We start from the raw sequence: 20246 nt of genomic DNA on the forward strand, positions 1-20246 counted from the left end.
CAAAAATAAGCAACTATACGACCTTCAAAAACGAGAAAAACCAATTACGTATAGTCGGTAATTCATTTACTTACAAAGACCATTAATAGTTATCAAAGGTACCAATATTATAATTTAGTACGCCAGACGCGCGTTTTGTCTACATAAGACTCATCAGTGACGCTCATATCAAAATATTTATAAACCCAAACAAGCACAAAGTTGAAGAGCATTGAGGATTCAAAATTCCAAAAAAGTTGTGCCAAATACGGCTAAGTTAATCTTATGCCTTGGATAAGAAAATTCTGAGTATTTCGAAAAATTCAAAGTTTTGTAAACAGGAAATTTATAAAATTGACCACATTATTGATATTCATGTCAACACAGAAGTATTGACTACTGGGCTGGTGATACCCTCAGTGGCATCGACCCAGTTGTGTAAATAGTTATTAAAGGTACCAGGATTATAATTTAGTACGCCAGACGTGCGTTTCGTCTACATAAGACTCATCAGTGACGCTCATATCAAAATATTTATAAACCCAAACAAGTACAAAGTTGAAGAGCATTGAGGATCCAAAATTCCAAAAAGTTGTGCCAAATACGGCTAAGGTAATCTATGCCTGGGATAGAAAATCCTTAGTATTTCAAAAAATTCAAAGTTTTGTAAACAGGAAATTTATAAAATTGACCACATTATTGATATTAAACACGATCTGATTTTAAATCTGCAGTTCATGTCATAATCACCATTCCGTAACATTTGGAACCGTGGATTGTCGATGTAAGCGTTTGATTTGATTATATAATTTCATTGATATAGTTTTCTGTTTTATAATCTCTCTATTTTAGGCCATTCAAGTTCCATTTCAAGTACTTTAAAAAAAACAAAAAAACTTGATGTGCACGATTTTGTTTTTAGAGCCAAAAAAAACAAACCATTCCTATTAAATGAATAAGAAAAGTAGATAAAATTAAAATGTCAATTGTTCTTGAACAATTGAGAGGTCTTTCCTTTTCGAAATGTAAAGTACATGTTCCAATAGGCGTAGAATGCATTGAAATGCTCTCAAACACACATAAAACCGCTAAAAAATGACAAAAACAATAAATTCGATAATTTGGACATGACCTTGACTTTTGACCTTGTGACCTTTGTGAAGGTCATTGGTCCACAATGTTATTGTAAAAGACCCCATGGGTCTAGGACTTTTCGTTCAAGAGTTAAAGCTAATTTTACCTTTTCAGAAACCGTTAACGGCGGTTATGCCCCTTAAGAATATGTCAAATCCTTTCGGTCAAAATGTAAAAAAGTTGTGCCTCAGTCACCTTAACATTTTTCACTGTTTACTATTTCTGTAAGATTAACCGTTTTTGAGATATCGACTAAAAAGTTGAAAGGTCAAAGGTCAAGGTCAACCTTAAAAACACTTAAAACACACTCAAAATGCTTAAAATAAGGTCAAAAACACATAATTCGCTATCTGGGACATGACCTTGACCTTTGATCTTGTGACTTTTGTCAAGGTCATTAGTCCCCAATGTCATTGGTGAAGACCCCACGGGTCTAGGACCTTTGGTTATATAGTAAAAGCTGATTTTGTCTTTTCAGAAACCTAAATCAGGGGTTATGCCCCTTACAGAAAGGTCAAATCTCTTCGGTCAAAATGTAACAAAGTTGCGCCATAATGACCCAAACATTTTCCACTATTTAAAACTTCTGTAAGTATAATGGTTTCTGAGATTATCCCATAACAAGGTGTTAGGTCAAAGGTCAAGGTCAACATACAAATTTGACCTTGAGGTATTTTTCAAAGATACATGAATTGATGATGAATGGTGAAGATCCTAGGTGTCTACGACTTACGGTTTCTGAGTTTTGGTGGCCAACCGACACGGGTTAATTTTCATAGGGGCATAACCCTACCAATGAGTTGTTGAATGTTTTCGATCCAAATGTAACGAAGAACTGGGGTCTGGTCCTGAACAAATTTCACCCTTTGTTTTTTTTCTACCTATTACGGTTACGGTGTTGGAACGATAACAAGGTTTTTGGGTTTCGGAGGGATAACTCCGAACCGACAAAATATTTCGACTAACAGGGTGAGTTCCAGATAGGTATTCATGACACCAATACAAAGTGTGAACATGAAAGCGACAGGTCTTACGGTTAACGCGGCTAAATTTGTCAAAGTTTGGCGGAAAAAGAATAATAATAATAATAATAATAAACAGAAGAAATACAGTAAGGTCTTTCCCTTTTGTAAAAGGAAAGACCTTAACTATACATTTATTATCATAAACTCTAATTCGTTGATTTCTTTCAGAAGAAGGGAGAACAACATATCTCAATTTTGATCTACAGTTAAGATTGGTAAGTACCCCATTCCTATAATACTTTGAACCATGCATGTAACATTTGTAACGTTCCGTCGTCAAAAGTTTGCTTTTCAGAAGTATTGGCAGTCAAGTTGAAAAACAAAAATACTTTTGAAGGTTTGAATAAAAAAAAATAATATATGACATATTTTGATATAAAACGTTGACGCTGAACAGTACTAGTTATTATGATGGTTTGATGGTTAGCCAAACCTCCCGTTTTATGTAACAAAAATTAAACGATAACACTTTGTGACAGAAATATAGCACAAACATACATAAGAACATTCATCGAAAAGAAACACAAAATAATTAAATTAATAGTAGAAAGAACTGAAAACTGCAGATCAACAACGAACACATTCCCTCAACGACAGTCACAACAGGATATATACAAACAATTACGTGCTTTTGTTACTAACATGCGATCTCGAACTTTATACAATCATATCCACAATATTCATCGAAAGAATTGAAACAAGCTAATTCATATATATACTATAATTGAAACCGTTTATGTGCTTCAATTTTCAAATTATCTGTAGCCTGTCACATATAAGTTAGGATGCTTGTTGAGTTATTTTAATATTCAATAATAAAACCATAAAAAAGGACGGATATAATATTATTCAAACAAAGGATGCAATAACTTAATACAATTGACCTTGTATCTGCCCTCAAGTTTTTTTTAAACATTTTCTGATTATCCCAATAGTCATTTATGTATAGAAATCACAATACAATTGAGAAAGGAAATGGGGTATGTGTCAAAGCGACAACAACCCGACCATAGAGCAGACAACAGCCGAAGGCCACCAATGGGTCTTCAATGTAGCGAGAAACTCCCGCACCCGTAAGCGTCCTTCAGCTGGCCCCTTAAAAAATATGTATACTAGTACAGTGATAATGGACGTCAGACTAAACTCCGAATTATACACAAGAAACTAAAATTAAAAATCATATAAGACTAACAATATCTACATGTTCTAAGAATTTAAGATTTTACAGACTTGGCGTCCTTAAATTCATAATGTGTAGTGCATTTAAAAAAAATGTATCTTGTAATATCAAAAAAGATAAACATATATACGGATACCATTATGCATTATGCATCTTTTTTTAGATTAAAGTAAATTGAACCACATCTCCTTATTTTTGTAATAAATTGGTTAATGTCTGTCACGGTGTCATTACTGCGTGATGCATAAGCAGATATACACAGGTCGGGAACACTACCTTATATGGATATGCATAAATTAGCATACTTATGTCCTCGCACATGTAATTGTTTATTTACGTGTGACGCAATTTATTTTTACCTGGGTTTTCGACCAATCTACTTAATCAGTATCACTGCCTGATGGACTGCTACGTATTTACAATCAACCGAGAACACGTGTGTTTTACTGAAATACAACACATTATTCATCCATTGCGGGATTAACAATTTCGCTTAGTTTTTTAAATTTTTTAAATCACATTTATAGTTCGTGGTATAAAGTATTCGTTCAAAGCTCAGATTAACATATAGTTGTTTTGTTGCGAAGAACTGAGTGTTTGGATTACCCGATATATAGCCATTACTATGGTCGATGATGACACGGAGCTTTCAGGTATTCGTCCACAAGACGGCAACGAAACAATAATAAAAAAACATTATTACCCATAATACACACTTACTAGTGTAAATAGGTACCAGGATTATAATTTAATACGTCAGACGCGCATTTCGTCTTCATAAGACTCATCAGTGACGCTCAAATTAAAATAGTTAGAAAGCCAAACAAGTTGAAGAGCATTGAGGCCCCAAAATTCCAAAAGTTGAGCTAAATAAGGCTAAGGTATTCCTGGGATTTAGTTTTTCAAAGTTTAGTCGTTGATAATGTTCATGAGGACAGCAACTTTCATATAGATATATAAAAAAACGGACCCTTGCAGACATAGAATGTGTCGAATATCTGTTGTGGTCACCAAAATTCCACAGTTGTTCAAATTGATTTTATGATATTGTACCTTCTTTTATGATTGAAAAGTAATTCAAATCGAGGAAAAGTATGGTTATTTTGATAAGGTAATTTGTCTTTAAGAAACAACAACGTATAATCATCAACCGGGGCCTTTTATAGCCGTTTTACGGTATGGATTTTTCTCGTTAGTGAAGGTATCAAGGTTGCCTATCATTACTTACCTTAACTCCATTTGAACTTAAGTGGATAGTTGTTCCATTGCTAATGATACCACATCTACTTATTTTTGTATACAAACACCTTTGAGAAAGATCAGTTTTCCATCATGGAAATTTACTGTAGAATACTGAGTAATATTTAAATATTTAGAATTTGACATGTACAGAACATGCGTAAAGCTCATATGCTCCATCATATTCTATCAAAACTGCACAAGACATTTTTTAATTCTTGTCTGACAATGTTAATTAAATCTATAAGTTTTTCAGTAATTTTGACTTTTTTCCTATTTCAAACTGTTCTTGTTCTGAAGATTAAATGGCATGCAGCTGTAGTTTAAATTTCGTTTTGTCTTTGCAAAATTCTTTTTGTTTCTTTTTAATGGAAATTTTCCTTTTGTTTATTTTAACGGACTCGGGCATTTTCCAGATTTAATTAAATCATTCATGAGAGTATCTATGTTTAGGTGCGATGCGAAAAGGACGTGAACTTTTATACATGTTTTCTGAAAATTACATTGTTGGATCTTAACCTAGTTATATTTCTTTTATTTATTGGATAATTTTTCTTCTCCTTTTGTATATAGATTAGGCCATTGTTGTTGTTTTTTTTTAACTGTTTTACACTGGTAATTTTTGGTCCCTTTATAACTTAATTTTCAGTGTTGAAACTATGATTGCTGTTCAACTACTTTTTCAAGGCGAAAAAGAAAGTCGAATCGTAAAGCCAGTAAACAATACTTTTTTAATCTGAGCATGGAAATTGAAGATAGCGTTATATATTCAACATTAAACATATTCGCAGAACAAAATAATGTATTAATTTATGAGAGTTCCAGACACTATATTAGTTTACAGTTTTCTCACTAATTCCACATGTTTTCATTGGAGGGAACTCGTAGTAGCCAACAACGCATTGAAGTTCATTGAGTCGATTGTTAGTTTTTCAAGGCCATATTGGCCTTATGTTTAGGAAATTACTATGCAAATATATTCTTACGTCAAGAAATCCAGAGTTCCCGACCTGATACATCGATATGTATGCATACCGAAAGACAGATTTCGAAAAAAATATATAGTCTTATACTTTGTTTTGCATGAATATTATACCTTAAAATACATATCAATTGAATTGAAAGTGAAGAAACAAAAATAAAATGTATCTGTCTACAAATACCTTGTGATCAATTTTATTTGGGAATCGCCAGTGGCAGTCAGCAGGGTTAAAGAACATCAGTTGTTCGACCTGTTAGTCAAATGCGTTTTGTTTAAATATACTTTTTCACTTTTTTGGTCTTTTGGAAAATGTTGTTTATGCTGTTTTTAGACCCTTCTACAACGAATTTGTTTTACATGCACACGTATAGAAATTGCGGTTTTTATCCAACGCAATCATAGGTTTGAACGTAGTTTTCAATTTAGACTCGTTTATATATATATATATGAGTCTATGTGTGCGATGATATTCAACACTTTTTAGTGCCTTGTTTTCAATCTTTTTATCGGTATTGTTACACAATCTTTTATACTCATATAATTTTTCCTGTTTGTGTAGTATTGTCAATTTTGATGATCCAATACCTATTAAGTTTACTGGTTGGTAGATTCTTATAGACTCTAATGACGATAATAATGAAATCCTGCATAATTAAAAACATAGAAGAAAGTAGCGCTTTTAAGTCAAACTGACACCAAACAAGTTACAAATAGTTCAATATTTGCCACGTTTTATAGCAAATACGATTAAAAAAAAAAAAAGAAAAGCAAAAAAGACTTTCTATATCTGCTATCAATACCAACTTCAAATTTTATCAAACTTGCTCACAATCATAATTGGGATATTTAGATTTTACAATGTGTCCGCTGACCCGGCCTGCCAACTAACATGGCAGACATGGCTATAAAACAGAACATAGGGGTGAAGTGAAGTGTTGGGCTTATACCTCTGAAACTACATTGTAAAGCGTGTAGAGCATCTCTGAGACATTTCCAGACGAATCAGATAATCCGTTGTTGGGTTGCTGCATCTAAATTGGTAATTTTAAAGAAATTTTTCAGTTATAGGTTATTTTCCTGAATATAGTTATAGATAGAGATATATAGTAAATAGCAATATTGAACAGCAAACTAAGAGCTACAAATAAGTCAACATGATTAATATTGTTCATTGAATTTTTAGGAGTGATTGCTATTTATAGTCAATTTTAACATTTCTCCTTACATTTTTGTAATCTTTTATAATAAAATATTCTCCACTGAATCAACAGGGCTAAATAGAATTAAACTTAGCCACCATTTAAAAAAGGGGATCTTCGTTGAAAATATATATCCGATGAGCCTGCCATCTACTCAACATGGCCGCTAAACATAATACACAGGTGTTTACTATAAAAGTCTATGTGGAAATTGTAATAAACAATTTCAAATAGTCACAACTAATTTAGATAATGGTTCGGAGTCTTCAGTAACTATTGTAGTAACTGTTGTAGTAAAACTACAATAGGTTGACCTGCTTTTAATACAACTACTGGGCCAAATTAAATTAACTTGGCCTTAATTATTCGGATATCTTATACTATTTATTATGATTTTAACCTTATTTTCTGAATACATGATCGAATATCTTTGATCCATTCAGACAAAGTGTCAAGTTCAGGTCTGTCTGCTTCGCGCTAAACAAATTTTCTAGCATGGTCCTCACCTCAACTGCATTCATCAGTAACCGGAAGTTCTTTTTCTAGTTAATAGACTGGAGAATTCTATATTTTTAGTCCATTGGCTTACAACGCTCTCACTTTTTCATTGGTAACGATGCCAAGGCCGGTTGTATTAACATGATGATTTAGACTATAATTGTATTTGTACGATCCACATGAGCAATCCGGAGGAATAGATTTCACATCTTTAATGTTAAAGGCCTCTAAAACCATCTTCTTGAAAATCTAAGATGCAATAGGCTTGGTGCATTTTTTTTGAAATTACAGGTGTAGTCTTTTTTTAAGTCATCAGGTATATTTTTGGTACAGATTTCTGATGGATAAAGGAACTATGTTTAGTTGAAAATTCTACAATGGGAACATGAAATGAAATATAAAAGGTTTCATGATAAATTTTAAAAGTCATTTATTAGGAACCAAATGTATACTACATACTGTCAACCACGAGCTCTTACTTGGTAGAAAAAGAAAAAAAAATATGATGTAAAAATTATGTAGAGATATACAGTTATGAGACAACAGCTCTATGAAAAACGATGTATAAAGACATCTAGATGTAAGCATACAACTTATATACTAGTAATTGACGACCGAATGTTTTTTTATGTATAGATAGATGTAAATAATTCCAAAAATAATTCCAAAAATAATCGATAAAACTATCAAAATCTTGGTCCAATGATTATATCTTCTTGCTGCATCATAATCACCTTGTGATCTTGCATTGGATGCCTACAAAAAAAAAACAATATTGCACTTTGTTGTTAGTCAAAAAAGTTTAATAAAATTTATTAAATGACAAGCAAGACAATGTTTTTTAAAAACTGAAATATAATTATCTTCTACAAGTAGTTATTGACCTGTACTTATTATTTTTATCAATTATTTGGTTTTTGTGTTAATAATAAGGTCAAAAGGGAGAACTGGAAACAGTTGAAAAAAGGTGTTATACCATAAAAGAGGGACGAGAGATACCAAAGGGACAGTCAAACTCATAAATCTAAAACAAACTGACAACGCCATGGCTAAAAATGAAAAAGACAAACAAACAACAGCACACACGACACAACATAGAAAACTAAAGAATAAGCAACACGAACCCCACCAAAAAACTAGGGGTGATCTCAGGTGCTCCGGAAGGGTAAGCAGATCCTGCTCCACATGCAGCACCCGTCGTGTTGCTTATGTGATAACAAATCCGGTAAATAGTCTAATTCGGTAGGTCACATTCAGGAAAGGGAAGGGGATTGTAGTTACGACGTAAGGAACATATCCGATATCATTTGTGATACGGTTATTCCATAACGGTCAACCAACTCGTGATGGCGTCCGTAAAAATTACGAAGGGATGATTTCAACTTCACCATTTGGAACTCTTGCTTTAATAGCTTCCTTGTGAGCAGCAACCCTCTATCAAGAAAATCATGATAGGAAATGCAAGCACGGGAATATCGTATCAGTTGGGAGATATATACCCCGTATGCAGGTGCTGCTGGAATGTTGCTTCTTAGAAATGGAAAGTTCACAATTGGAAAGCTGAAATCATCTCTTTTGTCGTAAAGTTTTGTTTTCAACCGACCCTCATTGTCAATTTCTAGATGTAAGTCAAGATATGAGGCCGACTTAACTGTATCTGTAGTATCCTTTATCTCTAGCTCGATTGGATAGATGCGTTCCACATAGTCACCAAATTTTGAATTATTTAGTGAAAGAACATCATCTATATAGCGAAAAGTAGAGTTAAAGGATATTGCTAACTTCTTATCTTTCTTCCTAAGAAGTTCCTGCATGAAGTCAGTCATAATAATAAAGAAACAAGTCGGCAAGTAGAGGGGCACAGTTTGTTCCCATTGGAATGCCGACAGTCGGTTGAAAAACACGTCTTCCGAACGTAACAAATATGTTGTCAATCAAGAAATCAAGCATCTTGATAATATCAATTTCAGAGAATTTTTTGTTCGAATCAGAGTGATCCTTTACAAAATAGGATTTATCCCTCCCTAAGACAAGATACTTGTATCTACGTTGGCCATTCTTTTTTACGAAGCAAAGCAATACCAACTCTTTCAATTTGTCTTTTAGTTTGGAATGTGGAATACTAGTGTACAGAGTAGAAAAGTCAAATGTTTTAATACTGTTACAAGATGAAAGAGAGTTAGATTGTATGCACTCTAAAAGATCTTTGTAATTTTTAAGTATCCACATCTGATTCACGCCCCATAAAATAGTTTCCTATAATTCTTTATATAAGAGCAAGCGTTTTCAGCAGAATATTCCTATATTTCAGCTGTTTTCAAAATATAATCTACATCTTTATGAGTTGCTTTCAACCTCTATTTTGTAGCCCTGTAACAAAATACAACTTTTATGTCGGATCATATCAAATATTTAACTGAACCGATAGCATATTGAAAGAACTGTTTTATTAAAATTAAGTGTATATTACGGATTATCAATGTGTCGAGAGTTTTGTGATTGAATAATAACACAGAAATGTCAGTATATATGCAGATAACTGCCGGGGTTATAAACTCTAGGATGAGAATGTCCCAGAATATACCCTTTCTGAGACCTGAATAACATATGATAAGTTTTCAAACAAAAGTGTATGGTTCACTTCAAATGTGATACATAATGATTATTTAGAAAAGCAAATTTGTATTTCAATGCATTTCGTTGTCATGCTTTTTTTTCCAAGAAAAATTTGTTTTGCAATGACCTCTTATATCCACCATTGTAAGTGGATAAATGTTTTTGCTTTATTTTCTATTTTGATAACAATTGTTTCATAATTTGCACAAATTGTACGTTTTAAGTATACTATTAAAAACGAAGGTTAAAACTATCAACCATGGTAAACAAAACAAATCAACATAACTGAAAATCTGAAAATCTGTTTTTACCATTACAGAAGATGTCGACAAAATTTAAGATCTTGAAATAGTATAACATGACGAGACAAACAATGAACAAAAAAATATCAATTTCTTCAATAATCGAAAATTGTTTACAATTCAGGAAAACCACTTGTTGTATTAATGCTTTAATTTTGTTTTTAAAAGGATTGTTGATATTCGTTTCTTTTCGTTCACTTTCGCATATCTTACCTTGTCCGCAGTCTACACTTTTATTTCTGAATTTTGAATTTAATATGAATAAAACGCAATCTGGAGGAAAAACATAAAACCGGACTTGATTAAAATAACTTGGATCAATCTTTTTTTCAAAATCATCATAAAATTCACATCTTTCAATGAATTCAAATTATATAAAATATTTGTTGGGGGCTTTACGCGTTAAAAATTGGACAATAGAATGTTTTAACAACTATATAAACTACAGGCTCTAAAGAGCCTGTGTCGCTCACCTTGGTGTCTGTGAATATTAAACATAGCAAAAGATGGATTCATGACAAAATTGTGTTATGGTGATGGTGATGTGTTTTAAGATCTTACTTTACTAAACATTCTTGCTGCTTACAATTATCTCTATCTATAATAAACTTGGCCCAGTAGTTTCAGTGGAAAATGTTAGTGAAAATTTACAAATTTTATGAAAATTATTAAATATTGACTATAAAGGGCAATAACTCCTTAGGGTGTCAATTGACCATTTCAGTCATTTGACTTATTTGTAAATATTACTTTGTTGAACATTATTGCTGTTTACAGTTTATCTTTATCTATAATAATATTCAAGATAATAACCAAAAACGGAAAAGTTTCCTTAAAATTACCGATTCAGGGGCAGCAACCCAACAAAGGGTTGTCCCATTCATCTAAAAATTTCAGGGCAGATAGATTTTGACCTGATAAACAATTTTACCCCACATCAGATTTGCTCTAAATGCTTTGGTTTTTGAGTTATAAGCCAAAAACTGCATCTTACCTCTATGTTCTATTTTTAGCTGTGGAAGCCATCTTGGTTAGATAGCTGGGTCATAGGACACATTTTTTAATCTAGATACCCTAAAGATGATTGTGGCCAAGTTTGGATTAATTTGGCCCAGTAGTTTCAGAGGAGAAGATTTTTGTAAAAGCTAACGACGACGAACGACGACGACGACGACGGACGCCGGACGCCAAGTGATGAGAAAAGCTCACTTGGCCCTTTGGGCCAGGTGAGCTAAAAATGGATTTTATAATTCAAAACTTACTTTCATGGCTGTACAGATAGCAACCAAACCTAATGGCCAGAAACAGAGGACACATGTACAAACGGCGATACAAAAATGGTTTGAATCATCTGGTGGGTATTCGTCCTTCCTCTGTGTCTAAAAAAAGCACAAATATTACGTAGATGATACGGATCATAGCAAACAAAGTAATCACATGAAATCTAACTTGAGCGAGACCACCAGATTAGTTGACAGAGTAAACGTTTGAAAATATTCATGCATCAATATTCTGTGAAAATATTACAATCGGTGAAACGATACAAACGGGACATTGACAGCTCGTAGAACTATTCTAGAAAATTCTAAAAGAGCGAAAATATGTCTCAAGCGAATTAGTATATGTACGTTAAGAGCACACCTGCAATTACGAATTCCGTATAGTGTAAACATGCATGGACGTAACCTGTAAATTGAGATTAATTGTCATCATGCGATTGGGCAGAAGGTAACTATGTTACTGCTGCAAAATGAAAAGATGAAGATTAGACAGTTGAACCCATAACGTTAGTTATAAAATCTAGTCGTACATCTGTGTCTTTGTCGATCAAACATCAAGATATGGAACAGACCTTAATGTTTCGGTTCTATCGTGAATCTCAACTTCACATAGCTATATGAGACTCATGTACTCTCTGAAATGTGGGTTACTAAGTCTTGTTTTCATGACACCATAAATGTATCCTAACCAAAATCAAAAGATGTTTAGTTTCTTTTTGTAATAATGTCTCTTGGAATGTTCTGAATGCAATCTATTTATTAACAATGTGTACAAAAATAGTCATCCAGTAGTTGTGCACAATAAGTATCCTTCAAAATACCGAATGTCTGCTGAATTCAACAAAATTTAAACAAGAAATTTGTATTCATAAATTACATTCTGTAAAACATGCGCTGCTTTGAGACAATGTAATTTATTTTTCAACTGAACAATGAAATAAGAGAGCAAAGCGAAGACAAATCTGAAGTTTTTTTAGTCCAGATTGTAAATGATTTTTCTGTAGATATTTCGATTTGTTTAACATCCACATGTAACGACACTACTGGTTGAATTCTTCTCATCACCATTTAAATCCTTATTTTACTTTCGAACAAATGTTGATAGAAATATGTTTAGTCATTTAAGCATTTTCACCACCTGGTTTTATGTCGTTCTTAATGGATGTGTGTGGTGCTTAGGCGGCATATTTACATAATCCTGCTTTTTTAAAAATTATATTAGAAAGGGGGGGGGGAAAGAAAAATTTACACTTCGAAAGATTTTGTAGTGGTTTATTTTGTTGTCAGTATAAAATAAGGAGATGTAGTATGGCTCCATATGAGAAAAGTATGTACAAGAGTTCAACTGACAATGAATTTTTCAAATGAAGATAATCTTAGACCTTCAATAATGAGCAAAACTCATACCGAATAATCAAATATAAAAGACCAATGCAATACACATTGAATTTTTAAGTAATCAGTAAGCAATCAGTCTGATTTATAATAAAATCAAGAAATAAAGAATAAATAATATGTCAGAAAGCTACAAACTACAAAATAACAGGCTCCTGACTTTAAGAATTTCGAGGGGTTTACAAACAGTGAACAAAATTACTACTGTTCTGATAAATGTTATCCAAAATACCAACGAATTTTCTTCCCCAGGTATTGGTTATCTTCGCTGTGTTTGGGAAACCATTCAAAATCGTAGGACCTCAATGCTCTTTTATATAGTACATTACCTGAACTTTTGTACTCTTTTTTTTTAACGTCACAGAAAATCAACGTGTACATGCGTTATGTGATGCAAACTGACATTAAACTCCCAAATCCATCAAATCAGGAATGCTTATTTAATCATTTCTCAAAAAGCCTCTCATCATCCATAAAAGAAATTCAGAAAGAAAGGAATATATTACTTATCAATGCTAATAAAATTAAATCTTACTTATCGATTATTTACGTGGGATTTCTTTCTATATAAAATGAGTATTATGTGTTCCTTCTAGTTCGTTACAAGTAACAGTCCTGTTTGATATATAGTTTTAAAATACTTTAAGATAACACCATGAACTTAACCGAAGAATAAAAAACCTTGTAAAAAAATTATATAGGGCGAAAAAGGGGAACATTCAGAATTTAACCAACTTTGCTTTATTTCACAGATTTTAAAGAAATTAACTCAAATATGAAGTTTTATAAATATTTAATGAAGATTGATAGAATCCTGGGCCTTAAATATGATGACTCAGCATAAATTCACAGGTTACAGTATGCATAGTTTACCTAAAGTCCTGGATACATAATTAATTCATAATATTTGCATATTTGTAAGTAAATTTGTAAAGAAGTGCTTATATTTACTCTTCGCAGTCATTGAAACTCATTGATCCTTCCTGAATATTATTTATGGGATATTTGTGTCCTTTCGACAACCCAAAAGTAAGCCGCAACACCTAAATCTGCTTTTTTGTCACCACGGCATAATAAAAAACAAGCTAGAAAAACAAAAATATCTCAAGAAAACTTACAATAGTGTGTTCTATCCTGAATATCTACTAAATATTCCAAATTGCTAGAAACAGCAGAATGATCTAGGAAATTTGAGGCCCCAGGGGCAAAAAAACATAGAAAATTGCCTACCTCCTGGGTCATAAAACAAATAATTTAACTTGTAAATGCTATGATTTTATGATTTTAAAGTTCTTGATATAGAAAACAATAACTATGCTTGGAAGTTATGCAAAAATCAGATGTTAGCAGTCATCTCTACAACAATTTAAGTGAATTTATATCTCAGACTGGTATTTGCATACATACAACTATTGCAAATATGGCTTTGTTTGAACACTTCTATTATATATATTAGCTAAATTGTGTCAGATATATAGTTACGGATGATACTATTGTGACAAGGATTCTGAATTGACCATTTGAGTGTTCTTTAATTGACAAATAGACATATAGTAAGATGTGGACTGGAGACAGGCTGGATTGGATACTTTATATAATCTTGAATGTTGTAATGATTGACTGCTAAACATTACATTTATAGTATTCTGATATGCTTTCAATATGTTATCAAAACAGTTTTAAACAGGTTCTAGGCATTTTTTTTATCAGAAAATATGCAAATAAGGTAAGCTGGCAATAATTAAAAAGTCTTGTTTTCAAATTTAAAAAAAATTGAAACAGGGGAGGGGGTATAAAATGTATAGTACAGAAAAACTTAGAGTATACGCAGTGATTTCTTTGTACTATATATACAATGGTTCTTACGAGTTAACATATTTAAACAAACGAGTCCGAAGGATGAGTTTTTTTAAATATGTTAATGAGTAAAGCACATGGAATATAAAATTTGTAATATAAATAAAATGATTGACAGCTTTGAAGACCTTGAACTAACATTGGAAATTGGTCACGTTACAGTTTTATCCAATGAAAAGTAAGCTCGCGCAATTCAATTATCTCAAGTCGCGACCGAAATCGAAGATGATATCAAGTTGGCAGTCTGTTCTCAAGAGATTGAGGCTGACTATTTTGACGATCTGGCTATTTCTCAGGCAGCAAATATAATGGATGTCAATTTGACAATTTCACAAGCAATGAACGTATACGATGTTGAGGGCGAAGAAAATTTTGACTTGGGAACATTTGAACTTGGTTATTTGGCCAGGGAACCAAATACCAGCGTAGTCGAAAACCCCGTGAACCCAGGGATTAATCGTTTTTCTACATGTGTTTCTGCTGACGAGATCGATAAACTTATAACTTCACAAACCAACCCGAATACACAAAAGAACACAAAGTGGGATATAAAAAGTGTTTAACGAATGGCGGGCAGCTAGAAGACAAAACGGTGTTGAAATAACAGATTTGTTGGCAATGGATGTTCAAACTATGGATTATTGGCTCCAGAGATTTGTTTTGGAGGCGCGAAAAAAAACGGGAGACGAATATCCTTCGAAGTCGTCGTAATACATCGTCTGTGGTTTAATGAGACATTGCAAGGACAACAAGTTATTTCATGTTAACTTCTTTGACGAAAAAGACGGCACATTTGCACAATTTCGCAAAGTGCTTGATGCAAGAATGAAAGGACTGGGGACTAAACAAAAAAAGGCCGACGCAATATTGGAGGAAGATGAGGAAATTTTGTGGTCATCTGGTGTTTTTGGACAATCAAATTCAACAACACTTCAGTATACTGTTTTTTATTATGCCTGTAAAATGTTTGTCTTGATGGGTAGGGATGAACATCGGAATTTGCAATGTTCTCAGTTTGAACTTGGAGAAGACGGAAAGGGGAAATACATTAGATTTATTGGCCGTAACAACAAAACCTTCAACGGTGGTCTGGGTCATATGAAAATTAGCAACAAGGATATAAAACATTATTCTAATGACGGTAAGTTTTGTTTTATTGTTAATTATCAAGATATCGTACAGTAAAAATAATTATTTTGCATGTTGTTCCTTTCATTAAAAAAACCTAAAACAGGTACAATTAAGAATTTCTTGGCAAACTGCTTTAACTCGTTATTTTATGAATTTGAAATTTCATTTAATTATTTAATTATTTGTCAATGGATCATATTTTTAAGGCTTATTACCAAACACTAAACAGTAAAATAGTATTTAGGGAGCGTAAGAAGTGGATAGTGATGATCCTTCTATTTGATCACTAATTAAGTCATGTTTTTTACGATTTTTTGTGTTTGCTCTCAATTGTATCACGACTGACGAAAAACTGCATTCTTTACAAGAGTTATCTCCCATTCACCATAAGTTAAGTGAAAATGAAAAGTCAAAGCGCAAAGCCCGTTATCGTATTTAAAGTGACAAAATCAACTTAATCAAAAACTTCTGTCATATTCAATACTTGATACAGGAATTTTTGTATGTAGACAATGGTGGATTAAACCTGGTTTTATAGTTAAACTCTCAAATTGCAATATACTCATCAATAAAAGACAATGTAACTGCTTTTAATGAAGATGTATATTTTTATCACTTATCGAAATTGTGCAAATCATGGTACCCCTCCGTTATACATGTACTAAGTTTAATTACTGATTATTTCTTAAAAAGTCGCCATATATACAATATTTGTATTATTTCTAGTTTTATAATTCATTTTCAGGACCTAGGTGTATGTACAACATTTTTGAGACATATCTCAACATTCTTGGTAATGATGGATGTTTTTATCGAAATCCTTTGGCTTTGGTCGGAAATACAATCCTGTATGGAAAGCAGCCGCTTGGTGTAAATAAACTAGAAGGTTTAATGAAAGAGATGTGTCAAAAAGCGGGCTTAACTGGAAATTACACAAATCATTCTGGGAAGAGGACGTGCGCAACAGCATTGTACAAAGCAGGATTAGATGAACAAACAATAATGGATCGTACTGGACACAGGTCGTCAGCTGTAAGGGCATACAAATCAAAAACTGATGAAATAGAACAAAAAGTGTCTTCTGTGTTAAATCCACCTAGTATGGATACAGTTTTTGTTACCCATAATAAATTGGAAGTTGAGGGGCCTCTTTTGAAGTGTACAAAACTGGAACCAGTCAACACTGAAAACTCCGCAAATTGTCGTGACATTTCTACGCGCCTAAAATGTTTGAATGATATTACTAACACAAGTAGAACTGTAAATTTTAACAACTGCAATTTTTCTTTCACTTAAACATTTGTTGAAAGAAAGTTAATGGGAATTTTCGCAATGGAACATATTTTTTCTAGTTGAGCTGCATATTTAATTAGCAAAGTATGGTACAACATAAATTTGCATATAATATACCATGGTTTTCCTTAAACACACTTTTTAAGCAAATTATTGCATTAAAACATCAAAGGAAAAAATCCAATTTATGTTACAAAAGACTATAACTCTGATAAATGAGTATTAATGTGAGAAAAACTGATTTTAGAGAGTTTTCTATTTAAATAAATGAATGTATAGGTTGCACTTTGTAAATACAGCTGTTTCTCAAAACACGCCTCTTTTGGGGAGATCTTGAATATTCATAGAAAATTAATTTTGTTTACATACTAGTTCCCAGTTATGCTCTCTGTGTTCCATCTCACAGAGACATAACTTGGAAATGTTACCAGTAAATAAACATGTGCATATTGTTTACATTGAAATCTGTGGTAACCTTTTGTTCGAGGTAGGGGTAGTTAAGAAATTTAGTGTTAGTTTAAACTCTGAGAAGTTCAGGGCATATAAACGTTAAAAATATGCCGCACAGCCCTATATTTTGACCTTTAAAAAAAAATTGTGGTGCATATGAACTTTCAATTCTAGGATAAGATTTTTTTCAAAAGTTCATAGTAAAAGTGGTACAGTTTTAGACGTAAAAGGAGTTTCTATGGGAAATTGCATTGTCAATATTTACAGAAATGCAACCTATAGAACGATTAAAAATAACTTACCAGTAAACAAATTAATTAAAACTTTAAGTTTTAAAAAGAATCGTTGATATAACTGGAGATGTGTTATACTATACAGCGTTGTTGATGTGGAGCAGGATCTGCTTACCCTTCCGAAGCACATGAGAACACCCCAATTCTTTTGTTGATTAGTCTTTAATTTTCTTTGGTGTGTCTGGGTACTATTTTTTGTTTGTTTGTCTTTTTCATTTTTAACCGTGGCGATTTCAATTTGTTTTTCGATCTATGAGTTTTGCTGTCCCTTCGGTATCTTTTGGTCCTCTTCTATTCATTAATGCATTACAGAGTATATCTTTAAGCAAGGGAAATTCGTTAATATGTATTATATGCAAATTACTAACCTTTCCAGAATAAATCTTCTCAGTTTGATTCTCAGAAACACATGGAACGACAGAAGTAGATGTCGTTGGTTGATCTACATTTACTGGATCGCTATTGATTGTAGATAGACATGACTTGGACTGATTTTGATTCAATGGAATTTGACTGTAGTTAGAGGACTGTGCTGCAAAAATTAAAAACCATAATTACATGTAAGGATCGTACTCATTCATAAGATTATAAAGGGTAAAAAAAAGTACAAGGACAACAAAGCTACAAAGTATAAAAAAGTTATTTTGAATGACACAGACATATTAAGAAGCATATATATGTGGAGAATCCGGAGATAACCACCGACTTACGGCAATACAACCTGCAATCCTAGTCAATTAATAAAGAAGTGGAACAAATCTGACATGAGCGAATTCTTCGTCTTTGATTTACCTGTTAGTGCTTATTGCAGAAAAAACGACTCTGACCACTTGGCAACCGAGTTCCTTGCTACTCTATTCGGTCTTTTCTTTTATTTATTCATAGCATATTGTTTAGAAATATACATATAAAGAATAAAGAATAAAGGATGATTATTCTAAGTTGAATGGTTTGCTACTGACCCCATACGGATCCATAGAGGGAAAAAAAAATCGATAGGGTTGAGGCCGTAGGCCAAATATCCTATGTAAGTTATTCCAATTCTATGGTCCGTAGGGGATCAGGAGTACACCGTATAACGACTTTATCGCACGCAGTACTTTTTCTGCTGCGTTTTGTAGAAAAATGAATAAAGAAACACAACAACATAAATATATGCATCACCATTAACAGTGGACGTGACGTCATGAACCCCTATGATATTTACTTACCCCTACATATTCATTATGGCGTTAAACCGATCACAACGAAATTACCAGCGGTGCGATAAAAAGTGATAGGTTTAACTAGATTTAATATGTAAACAGATCTCACTATTTGCAAACTGTGAAATTATGCCTCTGACTACTGAATTAAACTGTTGAAAGAACCGTGAGTATTATATTATCATGCCATCATTATTTTGTGTTAAGTAAAATATACTTGTATTTTATAAACAGTCATGTTTAAGTATTTGAAGAAATGAAAATCACATAAAGTAAAAAAAAATCGGGTTATATATATACTTTCTAAATGTAAACAGTTTATGCCATAGTTTAGACATGTTTGCTTTAAATTGCTGGATCAATTAAATTTTCTTTTATTCAACAACGACAACCAGATTTAAACAATTAGGGAAAGGTGATTTGCTTACTCGTTATAGAGAGCAACATATTGTAGCATTTCTATCATTTTTTCATAGACGAATTGAACAAGATTTGTCAGTTTGAAAAATAGGCAATATTTAATAGTGAAATCTCCAGCATGACAATATTTTTTTCTTTAGATTTATTTTGTCACAGAGTATCAGGATACAAAAGATAAAGATGCTTTATTCTGATTAATATCTGTTTTCTCTCGTTTGCATCAAGATTTGTTGTTAGATGAAAAAAAGTATGCAATGTCGGATTTACCACATATATCACTTTTGATAAATTATTAGAAAAATATTTACCCATTATACCAGTATTTGTACGTCAAGCCAGTCAACAAATTGAAGTAGACAGATATATTCCTCTCTGGTGGAAAAACCCAAATGTACATTATTTCATCTGATAATATTTCTTTTCTCCACCCTCCTGACCCGAACTTGTGATATTTCTGACAAGATGTTTGTTATTGGTTTGTTTTCAATAGGCTTTTATACTAACCGATCCCCCAAAATTGTATGTCTTTTTACGTGACTTCCGTGTTTTAACTATAGCGAAAGATATTGTATAACACACTTGAGATAGTTTACCTTAAGCAATTGATCATTTTATTAGATAAATTAAAACATCAATAATACGGGTTAAAGGATAACCGATTGTCCTGTAATATTTTTAAAAAAATTTGACAGATGTATTTTGAAACAAATGTTTATTTTTATGATGCACCCTTCAAATTGTTGTAAAGCGTTAAAATGACTATTTTTC

The 20246-nt window shown here is 32.5% G+C and overlaps 2 protein-coding genes across 2 annotated transcripts; one reads left to right on the forward strand and one right to left on the reverse strand.

The window, feature by feature from the left end:
• Positions 1 to 7649: 7649 nt before the first annotated feature.
• Positions 7650 to 19930, reverse strand: LOC143082696 (uncharacterized). The gene is made up of 4 exons (XM_076258509.1): positions 19787 to 19930; positions 18222 to 18385; positions 11417 to 11533; positions 7650 to 7992 (listed from the first exon to the last, which is right to left on the reverse strand). The coding sequence occupies exons 1-4, from the start codon at positions 19788 to 19790 to the stop codon at positions 7837 to 7839; spliced, it is 441 nt and encodes a 146-aa protein (XP_076114624.1). The 5' UTR covers positions 19791 to 19930; the 3' UTR covers positions 7650 to 7836.
• Positions 15512 to 17276, forward strand: LOC143084071 (uncharacterized). The gene is made up of 2 exons (XM_076260488.1): positions 15512 to 15827; positions 16563 to 17276. Exons 1-2 carry the CDS (start codon positions 15512 to 15514, stop codon positions 17111 to 17113), a joined length of 867 nt encoding a protein of 288 aa, XP_076116603.1. The 3' UTR covers positions 17114 to 17276.
• Positions 19931 to 20246: the final 316 nt, after the last annotated feature.

Source organism: Mytilus galloprovincialis, chromosome 7, assembly GCF_965363235.1.
Source record: "Mytilus galloprovincialis chromosome 7, xbMytGall1.hap1.1, whole genome shotgun sequence".
NCBI lineage: Eukaryota > Metazoa > Mollusca > Bivalvia > Mytilida > Mytilidae > Mytilus > Mytilus galloprovincialis.

Excerpts from the sequence above, each read along its gene's own strand:
- LOC143084071 (XM_076260488.1), top strand. The coding sequence starts at position 15,512 with ATGAAAGGACTGGGGACTAAACAAAAAAAGGCCGACGCAATATTGGAG. Across the intron at positions 15,828-16,562 it reads AAAACATTATTCTAATGACG|GACCTAGGTGTATGTACAAC; the intron begins GTAAGTTTTGTT and ends ATTCATTTTCAG.
- LOC143082696 (XM_076258509.1), bottom strand. Across the intron at positions 11,534-18,221 it reads AGAAGATTTATTCTGGAAAG|ACACAGAGGAAGGACGAATA; the intron begins GTTAGTAATTTG and ends TGCTTTTTTTAG. Across the intron at positions 7,993-11,416 it reads CTATCTGTACAGCCATGAAA|GCATCCAATGCAAGATCACA; the intron begins GTAAGTTTTGAA and ends TTTTTTTTGTAG.